Source organism: Pongo abelii, chromosome 21 (assembly GCF_028885655.2).
Source record: "Pongo abelii isolate AG06213 chromosome 21, NHGRI_mPonAbe1-v2.0_pri, whole genome shotgun sequence".
NCBI lineage: Eukaryota > Metazoa > Chordata > Mammalia > Primates > Hominidae > Pongo > Pongo abelii.
In genome coordinates, this window is record NC_072006.2 from 64373613 (window position 1) to 64389556 (window position 15944).

The 15944-nt window shown below is 39.6% G+C and overlaps 1 protein-coding gene across 1 annotated transcript in view; it reads left to right on the plus strand.

Annotated features, from left to right (window-relative positions):
* The window catches only part of CDH26 (cadherin 26), a 54218-nt gene that overhangs the window by 11803 nt on the left and 26471 nt on the right, over positions 1–15944 (plus strand). The window contains exons 4-7 of the mRNA XM_054541915.2: positions 1750–1911; positions 12837–12984; positions 14551–14717; positions 14913–15041. Of these exons, the coding sequence (XP_054397890.1) occupies positions 1750–1911; positions 12837–12984; positions 14551–14717; positions 14913–15041 (606 nt within the window). The remainder of the gene's footprint in view (positions 1–1749; positions 1912–12836; positions 12985–14550; positions 14718–14912; positions 15042–15944) is intronic.

Below are 15944 nucleotides of genomic sequence, written 5' to 3' on the forward strand. Positions count from 1 at the left end.
CTACTCTTAAGGAATGACCCCATCATGCCCTCTGAGTAAGCATGCCCCTTTTGCCAGGAAGATTAAGTCTTGAAAGGTTATGTGCTAGTGAGGCCAGGGATTGAAGTAGAGCAGAAAGAGCACTGGCCTGGGGTTCAGGATGCCTGGGTTCTAGAACTCACTCTAACTCTACCTGGGTATGTGACTTTGAGAGAGTCACTTCTCCATGTGAGTGTCTGATGAGAATCTCATACAGCAATGGGGTGGTTAATTCCAACTGACAGGTCTGCTTTATTTGGCCCATGCAGAGGCTTTTATTTTTTTTTAAATATTATTTAAAAACAGGGAGATTGTCGGCCGGGCGCGGTGGCTCATGCCTGTAATCCCAGCACTTTGGGAGGCTGAGGCGGGCAGATCATGAGATCAGGAGATGGAGCCCATCCTGGCCAACATGGTGAAATCCTGTCTCTACTAAAAATACAAAAAATTAGCCAGGCATGGTGGCAGGTGCCTGTGGTCCCAGCTACTCGGGAGGCTGAGGCAGGAGAATGGCATGAACCCGGGAGGCAGAGCTTGCAGTGAGCCAAGATCGCACCACTGCACTCCAGCCTGAGCGATAGCGAGACTCTGTCTCAAAAATAAATAAATAAATAAATAAATAAATAGGGAGATTGTCTGAAAAATTTTGCCCTTCTAGAGACTTTTTAAAAATGGAAAGTTCTGGCCACAAGGAACCCACATTCCCACATGACAACAATTAGGTGGGACTTGAGTTACTCAGAATACCAGTTTCCACCCCTCCCTATTGCCTCCCTCATGCTGAGGGTGAGCACTGCCTTGAAGAAGCCACATGGTATTGGAATAGCAGAATCTTTACACCAGGCTCATGTTGTTTATTTCCACTACCTTCCTAGTACCAATGGGCCTTTGAATTAAGTACGGATTAAGCTCTGCTATAGCTGTGACATTCTATGATTCTTAGAAAAAGGAAATAGTGCATGCCTACTGTTAAAAACAAACATAAAGAGTACAGAAAGTTTTCAAGTCTCAGTGGTTAACAGTGTATATGCCTAAGAGTCAGGGGGAGTGAGTGGGTTCATATTCCTACTGCACCACGTCCTTGCTGGGTAAGTTAGAGATTTTTAACGTGTCCTCATCTGTACAATGTGGTCAATGATATTGCCGACATTTCAGAGATGTTTTAAAGATTAAATAGGTTAAGGCAAGCAAGGCATATGTAGGCCCACTCATTCTAAGCTCTTTCTAAATGTTAATCGTGTGATCACTACTTCTTTTTCCTTCAAGGGATAATTGATATTAATAAATTGGTATGTGTGGTTACAGATATTTCTCTACAGATTTTCTGATGTGAATCTGCATCAAGGAAATGAGATCACACTTGGTGTGTTGTTCTGCTTACCTTTCTTGTTTAGTGATGTGTCCTGCTCATCCTTCTGTGGCAGTGTAAATACATCGTTAAAGGCTACAGAGTATCCCATGCTATGTGAAGGAAGTATCATTATATTACTTTTTCATGTTGATGAACATTTATGCTATTTCCAAATTTTCACTGTTACAGACCAAACTGCAGCTAACAGTTCAACATCATTGTTCCTGCATCTCAGCCCATCTGTTTATTTCTTTGGCAGATGTGCCATTGCTGGGTATAATTTCTTAAAGATGCCATCGATTCTTAGCTTTGATACTTGATTATCATAGTGGCTTATTCTCATCCTCCTTTTTTCTTCTTTCCATTTTTCCTCCTTCTAGCTGTTCAATAATATGTCTCATAACATGCCAGTAATGTATCTAATCAGTGGACCTGGTGTGGATGAATATCCAGAGATTGGTTTGTTTTCTCTAGAAGATCATGAGAACGGAAGGATATATGTTCACCGCCCTGTTGATCGAGAAATGACACCATCTTTCATGGTATCTAAAATTTGATATATTCTAAGCTCGGATTTAAAAGCTCTTGCAAGACTATTGTATTTGGTAAGCATTATTTAAGCTGACTATGTGCCAGGTTCCAGGAGATTGAGAAATTATGCCTTGTGACAAGCTTTACAAGTATGCCTGAGACTTTTGTAACCTTCTTTTAGAGTTGTGGACTTTGGCTTTGAAATGATTTCTGCAATCGATGTGAGCTGCTATAGGTCTTTATTCTAATGACCAGTGTCCTAGGATGATTGGGATATCTGAAAGCATTTGGGGATATGGTCACAGAATGTTTATAAAATGGGCTAATTTATTTTTTGATGAGTGACTTCTGAAATATGGAGACAAGCCATAACAGACCCAATGGGTTGCCCAATAGCTGATGCATGAGCAATTGCATACCTGTTGACAATGTCTTATTGTGAGTGCAGGTGTTCTTTACGATTTCATCACTGCAACACTGTGGTTTACTATGAAGTTGAAATTCAGGTTCTAAACTAGGAAAGGAAATTATAAAGAAAAAAGCCCTAAACCATGTATCACATTACTCATCTAACATCATAGGAAGTCCTTAGGTAGTCAAACTTTGTTCTATTTTGACTTCAGTGGAATGGAGCTGCTGGGAACTGGGCTTGGTTCTCAGGCGTGCTTGTCTGTACATTTGTTCATTAACTCTTTCAGGGTGGAAAGACTTTGATTAACATTCAAGAAAAGTAATATATGAAGCTTTTCTCCAGTGATCTCAAAGTACTTATATACACAATAAAAGATATACTCTTAACTCACTGATAGGCTCTGAATCTCTAATTTTTAAATAGGTGAAAGTTCTTCTAAAACTCCAATGAACATGCAAAGATGACTCTCTAGGTCTTCCTTATCCATATGAATGCATGCCTCCCTTCTGTGCAGAATTCACAGTGTCTGTTAAAAAGGACTTTTAACAGTGTCTGTTAAAAAGAAGAGTAGTCATAAGGAGACCCTGAGATAGCACTTCTCAATATTTCATGAGCAAACAGATCACCTAGGGATCTTGGTAAAAATGCAGATTCTGTTTTAGTGGTCAGGGTGAAGCCTGAAAGCCTGCATGTCTAAGCAAGCTCCAGGTGATGCTCATGTTGCTGTTCCTCCAGCTTCCACACATTGAGTAGGGAGGACCTAGTGATGGTCATGGTCTGTGCAAGGATGGAACCAAACATTCAGTGCTCACTTGTTGTTGTTGTTTGTTTGCTTTCAATATTTTATTTTTTCCTTTCCTTCGATTATTATTATTTTTAACTTTCATTTTAAGTTCATGTACAGGTTTGTTATATAGGTAAACTTGTATAATGAGGGTTTGCTGTACAGATTATTTCATCATCCAGGTATTAAGCCTAGTACCCACTAGTTAGTTTTCCTGATCCTCTCCCTCTTCCCACCCTTCACCCTCTGAGAGATTCCAGTGTCTGTTCCCTTCTGTGTGTCCATGTGTTCTCATCATTTAGCTCCTATTTATAAGTGAGAACATGCAGTATTGGTTTTCTGTTCCTGCGTTAGTTTGCTAAGGATAATGGCCTCCAGCTCCATCCATGTTCCTGCAAAGGACATAATCTCATTTTTTTTAAGGCTGCATAGTATTCCATGGTGTATATGTATGATATTTTCTTTATCCATTCTACCATTGATAGGCATTTAGGTTGATTTCATGTCTTTGCTACTGTGAATCCTGCTGCAGTGAACATACCCATGCATATGTCTTTATGGTAGAATGATTTAAATTCCTTTGGGTATATACCCGGTAATGGGATTGCTGGGTTGAATAATATTTCTGTTTTTAGCTCTTTGAGGAATCACCACACTGTCTTCCACAATGGTTGAAGTAATTTACACTTCCACCAACAGTATATACATGCTCCTTTTTTTTTCTGCAACCTCACCAGCATCTGTTGTTTTTTGACTTTTTAATAATAGGCATTCTGACTGGTGTGAGATGGTATCTCACTGTGGTTTTAATTTTCATTTCTCTAATAATCAGTGATGTTGAGCTTTTTTTCATATGCTTACTGGCCACAAGTATATCTTCTTTTGAAAAGTGTCTGTTTATGTCTTTTGTCCACTTTTTAATGGGTTTTTTTCCTTGTAATTTTGTTTAAGTTCCTTATAGATGCTAGATGCTAGATCTTTTTCAGATGCAAAAGAAACTATCAACAGAGTAAACAGACAACCTACAGAATGGGAGAACATTTTTGTGAATGATGCTTTTAACATTTTAAATGATGTATTAAGGGTTGGCATTCATAATGTCTAATATGAGACTTTGTGTCTAAAAGCTGATAATGCTAAAGCCAAATATCTAACAGCATTTCCTGAAACTCGAAGTTGAGTTGGAAATGCTTGGCGCATCACAGATAGATCCTAGGCACCATTTAGAGCAAAGAGTGACAGTGTGGGGTGGGGGGAAACACATGGCATCCCCATTAGTTCTGTTATGTCAGGTTTTCAGGGCCCTATGCTTGGAGCTCCCTGGCTAGGCCAAATCCATGTTCTGATCCCCCAAACATTGACCACACTTGTCTTTTAATATTGATTTATGTACTTATTTGATCCGTGGCCCTCTCATTTAACTACAAACTTCCACAAGGAAAGATACAGGGTGGAGATTCTGAGGCATGCCCCAACCTTGTGCATCACTCTCCAGCTCATTACCCTGTTTTATTTTCTCCTCAACACCACTCATCACCTGAAATGTGAACTTCATGTTTAATTCTCTGTTGATAGTTGATCTCCTCCATTAGAATGCTGATCTCCCCTCTTAGAATGTTAAGTTCTAAGAGGGGAGAGACTCTGCCTTATTCTTGACTTTGGGGAAAGTCTGCCATTGACCCAGGGTCAAGATCAGGGCTCCTCACATAATAGGTTCTCCCTTAATCATGTTAGATGAAGGAGTAAATGAGTGAACAAGCACAGTAAAATGTAGCCTCGGCCCTGCTGGGTGTTGTGAGTTGAATTGTGTCTCCCAAAAAGACATGTTCAAGTCCTAACTCATGGTACCTACGCCTGTGACCTTATTTGGATATAGGGTCTTTGTAGGTGTAATCAAGTTAAAATGAGGTCATACTGGATTAGGGTGGGCCATAACCCAGTGACCAGTATTTCTAGAAGAAGAGAGAATCTTTGACACAAAGACAGATGCAGAGAAGAATGCCAGGTGAAGGTGGAGGCAGAGATTAGAGTGATGCCAAGGAACATCGAGGTTCGCTAGCAACCACCCGAAGCCAGGAGAGGCAGGGAATAGTCTCTCCCTCAGGGCCTCCAGAAGAACCAACCCTGCCAACTCCTCCATTTCAGCTCTAGCCTCCAGAACTGTGAGAGAGTAAGCTCCTAGTGTAAGCCATGGGGTCTATGGTATTTTGTTACAACAGCCACAGGGAACTAACAGCCAGGGGCTTCCACACTATTTAGGAGCATATGAAATGGTCCAATGAGAAGGATTACCAACCAGGAAGGGTGGCATAAGCCACCCAAATTAGGACATGTCCTAAACACTACACAAATTGAGCATCCTAGCTTAACCATCTGCTCCTGTAAGAGAACGTTTATTGTTGGCTTTGGCAGTCCATCAAGATAGTACATTATTAAAAATCAAGTAAGCCTAATGTAGTGGCAAAAAAACATTCTAGTAGCACTTCTTTACTCTTGAGCATCCTGATGGGGTCTCTAAAACCAGCCAAAAGCAAAATTGTGTTCAGGGGGTGGTGTGGGGGAGGCTAATATTTATTAACTCCATGCGTCTACAAGAAAGCAGTTACACTGGTTGAGAATTACTGTAAGATTTAAGACAGAGGACAGCAACAGAAAAAGTTTTAATTTTTTTCTGTGTATGGACCTCATCTATTTATATCAAAATATGGTCATTTTTGTAGAATACAAAGCTACCCGAAAACCCATCTTTTTATATTTCTCAAAATAATTATTTGTTAATTTTTTTCACCACACAGTCTAACCTATGCATTAGCGATTTTGTGTTGTGCATTTGGTCCTGAAGGTGTTCCTGTGTGCTCATTTGCGTGTAAGGCCGTAGATCTTGTGCCTGTAATTTCAAATAGCCATATGGTGATGCATCAAGTTAATGCACCATGGTTTGTTTATCCAAAGGTATAAATCTTGAGGCTATAACAAAAGGCTGGAAACACTTTCCAAGTGCAGAACATGTCCATGACATTTCTTTTCTCCATTGCAACCCGAATCCCTAGAAATTCTTAGCATCTTGCCAAAGAATAAACAACACTCATGTTTCTCGGGCATCTTATGGAACTAAAGGTCTCATACGTAGCTTTAGGATAATAAATGAAATATAAAATAATAAACATAAAACACACAAGTGGTTCTTTTTTTTAAATGGAAGGAGTACAGTTGGCACAGTTTTACAGCCAGAAGTCAGGGTGATTAAGGAGCAAAGAGTTGCCAGCACAGTCATACATTATGGAGGAGAATGTAGAGATGGTGTGTGAGAAAGCCAATTTATTTACACAAAAATTTAAAAATGTATGCTAGAGTCCCTGAAGCGGACTAGCTCAGTGGTAGAAGCCCTGAAGCCTCCCTCAGTCCTACTGTGGGGGAGGAGGAGTGCTGACCTGCGCTAGACGTGGGGGCTGCTGTTCTAGGGTACCTGGTGGGACCACGGTGATGGAAGCTGAGGAGTGAGCTGCAAGTCTGCAGGGAAAGGGGGCTCAAGCAGTCATGCGAAACAATACAGAGGGAAAGACGTTTAGGCCCCTGAGGAAGGGGATGGAGAGAGTGTTGCCTAAAGCTTTCAAGGCCCTTAGGAGCATATGAAATGTACTATCAAGATAGTACATTATTAAAAATCAAGTAAGCCTAATGTAGTGGCAAAAAAACATTCTAGTAGCACTTCTTTACTCTTGAGCATCCTGATGGGGTGAGCTTTATTATCCTAAAGCTACATATGCTTTCAAGGTCAAGCGACCAGTTGGCCCCCTGGGAGGGCCACCGACTCTGGGCACTGAGTAGCCGTAGAGTGAAGTGAGGAAGAATCGGCGGAAGGTGCAGTCTTGATCCCTGACTGGACTTGGATCTGGGCTATTCCACTTACAAGCTGAAGGTGAAATAGTCACTTAGTCTCTCCATGGTGCAGAGCTGGACAGCAAGGGTGCCTTCCTCCAGGGCTTCCGCGGGGATGAACGGAGGCCATCTAGGGGAAGGGCTGGTGCTGGTGAGTCCGCCCTGGGCCTGGCTGAAGCTGGCAGCCATGCTTCTGCAATAAACCTTTTTGTACCTGGCGACCAGTTGGTCCTTGAGAATCCAGTGGTCTCACTGCAGAAGAGGCCTCTGCCTGGACCACCCTCGTGCCAGGATCCATGCCCTTTCCCGCTCCCTTTTCTGCGACTCTGAACTCCTGCCTTTGCCCACAGCCTTTTCAGCCTTCAACAAACAAAAGCACTGTTATACTAGAGCAATGAGAGATTCAGACGCAAGTCTCATTCGACTTGCTTTTAAAAATATGTATATTTATTTAAAATACACATGTATGTATTTTATTATAGTTCATATTTATTATATTTTATTAAGATATATATATTTATTTTGTAAGTAGAGACATCATATTTTTCAAATTAATGGACTCTATTTTTTAGAGCAGTTTTACATTGACAGAAGCACAGAACGGAAAGCACAGAGTTCCCATCCTCCCCTCCCCCCACCCCCTCCCTTCAGATTCCCCTATTATGAACATTTTGCAGTAGTGTGCGCATTTGCTGTAATGTATGTGCTTCATTTGCTATAATTGTTGAGCCAGTATTTTACATGACTATTAACCAAAACCCATAGTTTACATAAGGCTTCATTCTTGGCATCTTACGTTTTATGGGTTTCGACAAATGTGTCCACCATGACAGTGTCATATAGAGTAGTTTCACTGCTCTAAAAATTCTCTGCCCATTCACCCCTCCCTGCCCCCAGAACCCCTGGCAACCACTGGTCTTTTTACTGTCTCCCCACTTTTGCCTTTTCCAGTAGGTTATATAGTTGGAATCATACACTATGTAGCCTTTTCAGACTGGCTTCTTTCACTTGGCAATATCCATTTAAAGTTCCTCCATGCCTTTTTTTCATTGTACAATATTCTATTGTGTGGATGGACACAGCTTATTTACCTATTCACCTACTGAGAAACATCTTGGTAGCTTCCAGAGTTTGACAATCATGAATAAAGCTGTAAACCTGTGTGTACAGGTTGTCGGGTGCACATACATATTCAACACATTTGGAAGGGTGATAGCTGGATTGTGTAGCAAGAGTACATTTAGTTTTGTAAGTAACTGCCAAACTGTCTCCCAAAGTGGCTGCACCGTTTTGCATTCTCACCAGCAATAAATGAGAGTTCCTATTATTTATACTTACTTTTTTTTTTTTGAGATGAAGTCTTGCTCTGTCACCCAGGCTGGAGTGCAATGGCGCGATCTTGGCTCACTGCAACCTCTGCCTCCTGGGTTCAAGTGATTCTTCCCCCTCAGCCTCCCGAGTAGTGGGATTACAGGCACCCACCATCATGCCCGTCTAATTTTTGCCTTTTTGTAAAGATGGGGTTTCACCACATTGGCCAGACTGGTTTTGAACTCCTGACCTCAGGTGGTCCCCCCACCTCGGCCTCCCAAAGTGCTGGGATTACAGGTGTGAGCCACCACGCCCGATCTTATATTTACTTTTTACATATAAAATTAATAGGGCTTCTTACAAAATTTTATACAATATATGAAAAATCTTACCCCACCCACAACTTTTCCCTCTGGTCTAATTCCACAGAAGGAGAAAATAATTACAGAGAAATTATAACATTCACTCTTCACTTATTAGATTTGATATGAAGTTTTTAATAACTTCTTTGACAATATAATGACCTGAGAACCCTTAACTGCCTTTATTCCTTCCAAATTTATATGTATTTTACTTTTAAAAATTTATTTTCAAAACTTGTGTATGGTAAAATTTGTATCTTTTGATGTGTAGTTCTAAGAGTTTTGACAAACCCTCCTTCAACCCTTAACCCCTGGAAACCACCCATTTCTTCTCCCTCCCAATACATTTACCTTGTTTAGAACATCATAGAGACGTAGTCACACAATACATGGGTTTTTAAGTCTAGATTTTTTTCACCTCACATAATGAATCTTATATTCATCGATGTCATTGTGTGCATCAAGAGTTTCTTCTTCTTCTTCTTCTTTTTTTTTTTTTTTTTTTTTTTTTTTGAGACGGAGTCTTGTGTCACCAGGCTGGCATGCAGTGGTGCAATCTTGGCTTACTGCAACCTCCATCTCTCAGGTTCAAGCAATTCTCCTGCCTCAGCCTCCCGAGTAGCTGGGACTACAGGCGCCCGCCACCACGCAAGGCTAATTTTTTGTGTTTTAGTAGAGACAGGGTTTCACCATGTTGGTCAGAATGCCCTCGATTTCCTGGCCTTGTGATCTGCCCACCTGGGCCTACCAAAGTGCTGGGATTACAGGAGTGAGCCACCGTGCCCGGCTAAGTTTGTTCTGTTTTGTTGCTGAGTAGTATCTTGCTTCTCACTTTATAAAACTAAAGGGTGCTTGGATTCTTTTCAATTGTGGTGATGATAAAGCTGCTGTGCACTTTTTTTTTTTTTTTTAGATAGAGTTTCACTGTTGTCGCCCAGGCTGGAGTGCAATGGTGTGATCTTGGCTTACTGCAACCTTGGCCTCCTGGGTTCAAGCGATTCTCCTGCCTTAGTCTCCTGAGCAGCTGGGATTACAGGCACCCACCACCACACCTGGCTAATTTTTATATTTTTAGTAGAGACGGGGTTTCACCATGTTGGCCAGGCTGGTCATGAACTCCTGACCTCAGGTGATCCACCTGCCTCAGCCTCCCAAAGTGCTGGGATTACAGGTGTGAGCCACCATACCCAGCCCACATATGGCTTTTATGTGAACGTCAGTTTTCATTTATTGTAGGTAGATACCTAGGAGTGGCTTAGTTGGATCACGTAAGTGTATGTTTAACTTGATAAGCAATTCCCAAATGATTTCTCAGAATAACTGAACAATTTTGCATTCTTATTAGAAATGTATAAGAATTCTGATTGCTCTGCATCTTTGGCTGCACTTGGTATTGTCAGGTTTTTTTCAGTTTAGCTGTTCTAAAAGGTGTGTAGTGATATCTCATTGCAGTTTTAATGTGGATTTCCCTAGTGACAAATGATGAGTTATTTACTATCTGTATCTCTTTTTTTGGAGAGGTGTCTGTTCAAACCCTTTGCCCATTTTAAAATTGTATTGTTTGTTGTCTTTTTTTTTTTTTTTGTGATGGAGTTTCTTTCTTGTCTCCCAGGCTGGAGTGCAATGGCACAATCTCAGTTCACTGCAACCTCCACCTTCTGGATTCAAGCAATTCTCCTGCCTCAGCCTCCCGAGTAGCTGGGATTACAGGTGCCTGCCACCATGCCTGGCTAATTTTTGTAGTTTTTTTTAGTAGACACTGGGTTTTGCCATGTTGGCCAGGCTGGTCTTAAACTCTTGACCTCAGGTGATCCACCTGGCTCGGCCTCCCAGTATGCTGGGATTACAGGCATGAGCCACCACACTCGGCCGTATATTGTTTGTTTTCTTATTGAGTTTTAAATACAAATCCTTTGTCAGCATATGAAATGCAAGTATTTTCTCTCAGGCAATTGTCTTTTCATTTTTGTCTTCTCATTCTTACCTTTGTCTTTTCATTCTTTTAACAACATTTCTTACAGAGCAAAAGTTATTACATTTTGATAAAATCCAATTCATCAATATTTTCTCTTCTGGATCATGTCTTTGGTGTTGTTATCTAACACATTATCATCAAGATTTTCTCCTTTTTTTACTAAAAGTTTTATGGTTTTATGTTTTACATGTAGGTCTGTGATCCATTTTGAATTAATTTTTGTCTAAAGAGTGAGATATAGACCCAGGTTCATTTTTTTTTGCTTATGAACATCTAATTGTTTCAGAATCATGTGTTGAAAAGGCTAGACTTTGTACTATTCTCAAAAATCAATCAGCCATACTTGTGTGGGCCTATTTCTAAACTCTCTATTCTGTTTCAGTGATGTATATATTTATCTTTTCATCAATACTGTACTCCCTGGATTACTGTATTTTTATAATAAATCTTGAAATTATATAGTGTGAGTCCTCTAACTTTGTGTTTCTTTTTCAAAATGATTTTGAGTATTCAAATTTCTTTGCCTTTCCATATAATTTTCAGATCAGCTTGTTGATATCTCTAAAATATTCTGCTAGTCTTTTGATTGGGATCATGCTGACTTTGTAGGTCAATTTGGAAACACCTGTCATCTTGGCAATACTGAGTCTTTCAGTCTGTAAACACAGTATTATCTTTTCATTCAATTAGGTCTTCTTTGATTTCTTTCATCAGTGTTTTAATGTTTTCACTAAATAGATCCTATACATATTTTAGATTTGTAAATGGGGCTGTTTTAAAATTTTTATTTCTAATTATTCATTGCTGGTTTATAGAAATATAGCTGATTTTTATAGATTAACTTTATATCTTGTGACATTGCTGAAACTGATTTTTGAAAGCTGAATCAGCCTAAAATTCTCAGGATAAACCTCATTTGGTCATAATGTACTATCCTTTTAATATGTTTCTGGGTACTATTTGTTAGTATTTTGTTGAGAACTTTTAACTCTAGATTCATGAGAGATATTGTTCTGTAGTTTTCCCTGTAATTTACAAAAATTTGACTTGGTATTATGGTAATTAACGTTAGTCTCATATAATCAGTTGAGAAGTTTTTCTACCTTTTATATTTTTTGGAAGAGACTGTTGAATTGGTCTTTCTTCTTTCATATTTTGCTAGAATTTATCATTGAAATCATCTGGGCCTGGAGTTTTTTGTTTTTATTTCTTGAAAGATTTTAAACCGTAAATTTCACTTTAAAAAAATATATAGGACTATACAGGTTTTCTGTTTCTTCTTGAGAAAGTTTTGGTAGTTTTTATTTATTAAGAATTTGGTCCATTTCATTTAAGTCGCTGACTTCATTGGCATAAACTTGGTCGTACTAGTCCTTATTCTTCTTCTAATATATGTAGAATCTCTAGTGATATCCTTTCTTTCATTCTTGTTATTGATAATTCTCTCCATTTCCTTATTTTCCCTCATCAGTCCCCCTAGAGGTTTATTCATTTTATTGATCATTTCAAAGAATCGCTTTTGGTTACATGACTTTCTCTATTGTTTTGTTGTTTTCCATTTTATTGATATGTGCTCTTACCTTTACTATCGCTTTCTGTTTGTTTGGATTTATTATGATGTCTTTTTAAAATTTCTTAAGGCAGAAGCTTAAACAATTGATTTGAGACCATTTGAAGTGAAAGACTTCACACATGCATATTTGACATGGACTGACTTTTCTTATCCAAGTACAGAAGTAACTGCAGTGGCCATTTAAAAACATAGCACGTCAGTAGCTGTGCGAGTTACTGTAAATGTTCACTTTCCCAAAAATCTTTAAGTGTCTGCTCTCTGTGATGTTTCAGTAATATTCAATTAATATATTTATTTCTCATGACAATACTGATAGGTTTTAGAAACGGAGGCTCACTAGCAACCTGCATGTGTTTACCCAGTGGAGAGACTGAGATTTGAACCTAATAATAACTGATCATTTTTTTCCAAGCCAGAGCATTGGCTTGTTCTACACATTTGCTGAGCGCCTAGTCTGTGCCAGTACTGTGCTTGCTCTCTGGGGTACTTGGTAAATGAGGGCAGTCTGATTCTTGCCCTTCGGAACTCTCAGTCTAGAGGAGGAGACAGATGTAAACACATAATTAGGATAACAGTTATTTTATTAGAGTGTCATCAAGTAAATGGTTCTGCAGGATTTTTACAGCTCTCTGCTTCCTAGGTTTATTTTGATGTTGTGGAGCGCTCAACAGGAAAAATTGTGGATAAATCCTTGATTTTCAACATTAGGATCAGTGATGTGAATGATCATGCACCCCAGTTTCCAGAGAAGGAATTTAACATCACTGTGCAAGAAAACCAGTCTGCAGGTGTGTGCGGCTGGGGGACTGCTGGGCTTCCCTCTGTCTCTGCTCTGTTCCTTTTCATTAATATTGATGAGGAGTTTGATCTTAGTCATCTTCAGGGAGAGTTTTTACTGTTCACATCTCAAAGGTCGCAGGCCTTGGATCTGAGCGAAATGCTTTGAGGTCTGTAAGCCTCGTTTTGTATCGGCAATAAAATATGTGGGAATTACATCAGTGGGAAGGGTTGATATGTAAATGCCATTCTAAAAATAAAGCCACATGCAGTGAGGGAGAAAGAGCTGGGTGATGAGCTTCTGCATATCTGCACATTTTTTGTCTGTAAAATGGCAACACGATCACATCTATAGCCTCCGAGTTACAGATACTGTGCATTCTTAAACCCAACCTACTCTTACTAGAATGTGGATTTATTTTAATAACAAAAACCATTTTTTGTATAATCATCTCTCCAAAAAATTCCAAGAAATGAAAAGACTGAAAAAGAAAGCATCTTTAATGTTACCCATGAGTGATAACAACCGTTAGTGTTTTAGTTTGTATTCTTTTAGCATTTTTCTTTGCATTTTCTGTGTGTGCATATACACATGCTGTATGTTAAAATTATACATGTGTATGCATTCACACATTTTTATGTATAATTACAAATGCATATTTGTATATACATACATTTTTTCATCTTTATCGTAGTACACATTGTATATGCGTATATAGTAAATATTTACACATATTTGGTGTGCTTTTTCACATGTGCATATTTATAAATTTCCTCTCTAAAGGTGCAATTTTACTGTTTGTAACCTGATATTTTTCTAAAATACCATTGTGTAATATTTTATGGACGTGCTTTAAAGTATTTGACCGATCTCCTATTGTTGAACTTTTTTTTTTGCCACTTTCTGTTATTTTTATAAAATATATTTCAATGATGAAATTTAAGCTAAATCTGTGTCCCAGTCAAGCATTATTTACTTAGCATGAATTCAGAGACATAGACTTGCTGGTTCGCACTGCACATACAACGTAAGGGTCCTCATTTGCTTACCTGCCCACAATCCGTGAAGGTGCCTGGTGTGTTGTTGGTCTTTGATAACTATGTGCTTGAACATTTTGCTATGTTTCTTAGCCATTTCCATGTTCTGTCAGTTGCTTTTTCCTTTCTTTTCTTCATTTTTCTGTTACTGTGTTTGTCATTTTTCTTGATTTTAACCTCTGCAGTCTGTATTAAGAATATCTGCCTGCCATGTATGTTTCAAATATATTTTCCTGCTTTATCATTTTCTTTTAAATTTTGTCCACAGTTTTCTGCCAGAAATTAAAAGTGTAATCTGATCCACCAATTTTGTCCTGTAAGTCTTCTGCATTGGCAGTCATGATTAGAAAGTTCTTGATCTTATAACTAATTAAATATTCATCCTTATCTTTTCTAGTATGTCCATGGTTTATTTTATATTTAAACATTTCACTCATTTTGGTATATGCCCCAATGCCATTTAGCAAATAATTCATCCTCTTACAGGTTTGATAGGCTACCTTTATCCGATAGTAACAATTTTTAAAAATTCTTTCTAGGGCAACCTGTTTTTCAGATGTTAGCAGTCGATTTGGATGAAGAAAACACTCCAAATTCTCAAGTCCTTTACTTCCTCGTTTCTCAAACACCATTACTGAAAGAAAGTGGTTTCCAGGTTGATCACATTAGTGGAGAAATACGACTCTCCGGGTGCTTAGATTATGAGGTTATGTGGATTTTATTATTTTTTTTAAATGAAATGTGTGGCCCATCCTTGAGCCCCAGGCTTAGATTCTGCATTTGTAGTGGGGAACCCTCTGTGGCTAGATTTGCTATTGAAATTCCTAAACAGAATGTTTCTTTATTAATATTTTCCTTTCCTGTATTTGAGGGGTTTAACTTTCCTTTTCCTCCCACGTAGACTGCTCCTCAGTTTACACTGCTAATCAGAGCCAGGGACTGTGGAGAACCGTCACTGTCATCCACGGCCACCGTTCACGTGGATGTGCAAGAAGGCAACAACCACAGGCCTGCATTTACCCAGGAAAATGTGAGCCTCCTGGGCCGCCCCGACGTCTAAGCCCCAAAACAAGTAGCCCCTGGGTCCTAGGCTCAGTTTTTCTCGGGGAGGGTGTTAGGCTGTTATCATATTGCTATGAAGAAATACCTGAGACTGGGTAATTTATAAAGAAAAGAGGTTTAATTGGCTCATGGTTCTGCAGGCTTTACAGGAAGCCTGGGGCTGGCACCGGCTCAGCTTTTAGGGAGGCCTCAGGAAGCCTATGATCATGGCGGAAGGACGGGGGGAGCAGGCATGTCATTTGGTGACAGCAAGAGCATGCAAGACACGAGAGGTGGGTGGGGGAGAATGAGGAACGAGAAAGGTAAGAGGGGCCGCACACTTTTAAATGACCAGATCTCATGTGAACTCAGGGCCAGAGCTTCCTTATCACCAAGGGGATGGCCGAAGCTATTTATGAGGGATCTGCCCCATGATCCAAACACTTCCCACCAGGCCCCACCTCCAACACTGGGGATCACATTTCAACATGAGATTTGGGCGAGGAGAAATCTCCAAACTATATTGGGCAGTCACCCAAGATAGGTGCAATTCTCCAAAGTGACTGAAGCTAGAATCCAGAAGCCAAATCATATTGACATAGAAGCACTTCATAATGGTCACATGAGCTTACATTTTTGACTGCTGTATGCCAGAAACTGTGCTAAGAACTTTTACATGCATTTTTTTCATTTTTGATTATTGAAACTACGACATGATTTCTGTTTTACAGATGGGAAAACTGAGGTCTAGGGGAAGACAGGGAATTCCTGTTTACTTGGAGTCAGGGTTCCTATGCTCAGCCCAACTGACACTGGGCCAGATGATTATTTGGAGTGGGGGCTACTCTGTGTGCTACGGGATATTCACCAGCATCCCTGGCCTCCGCCCAGT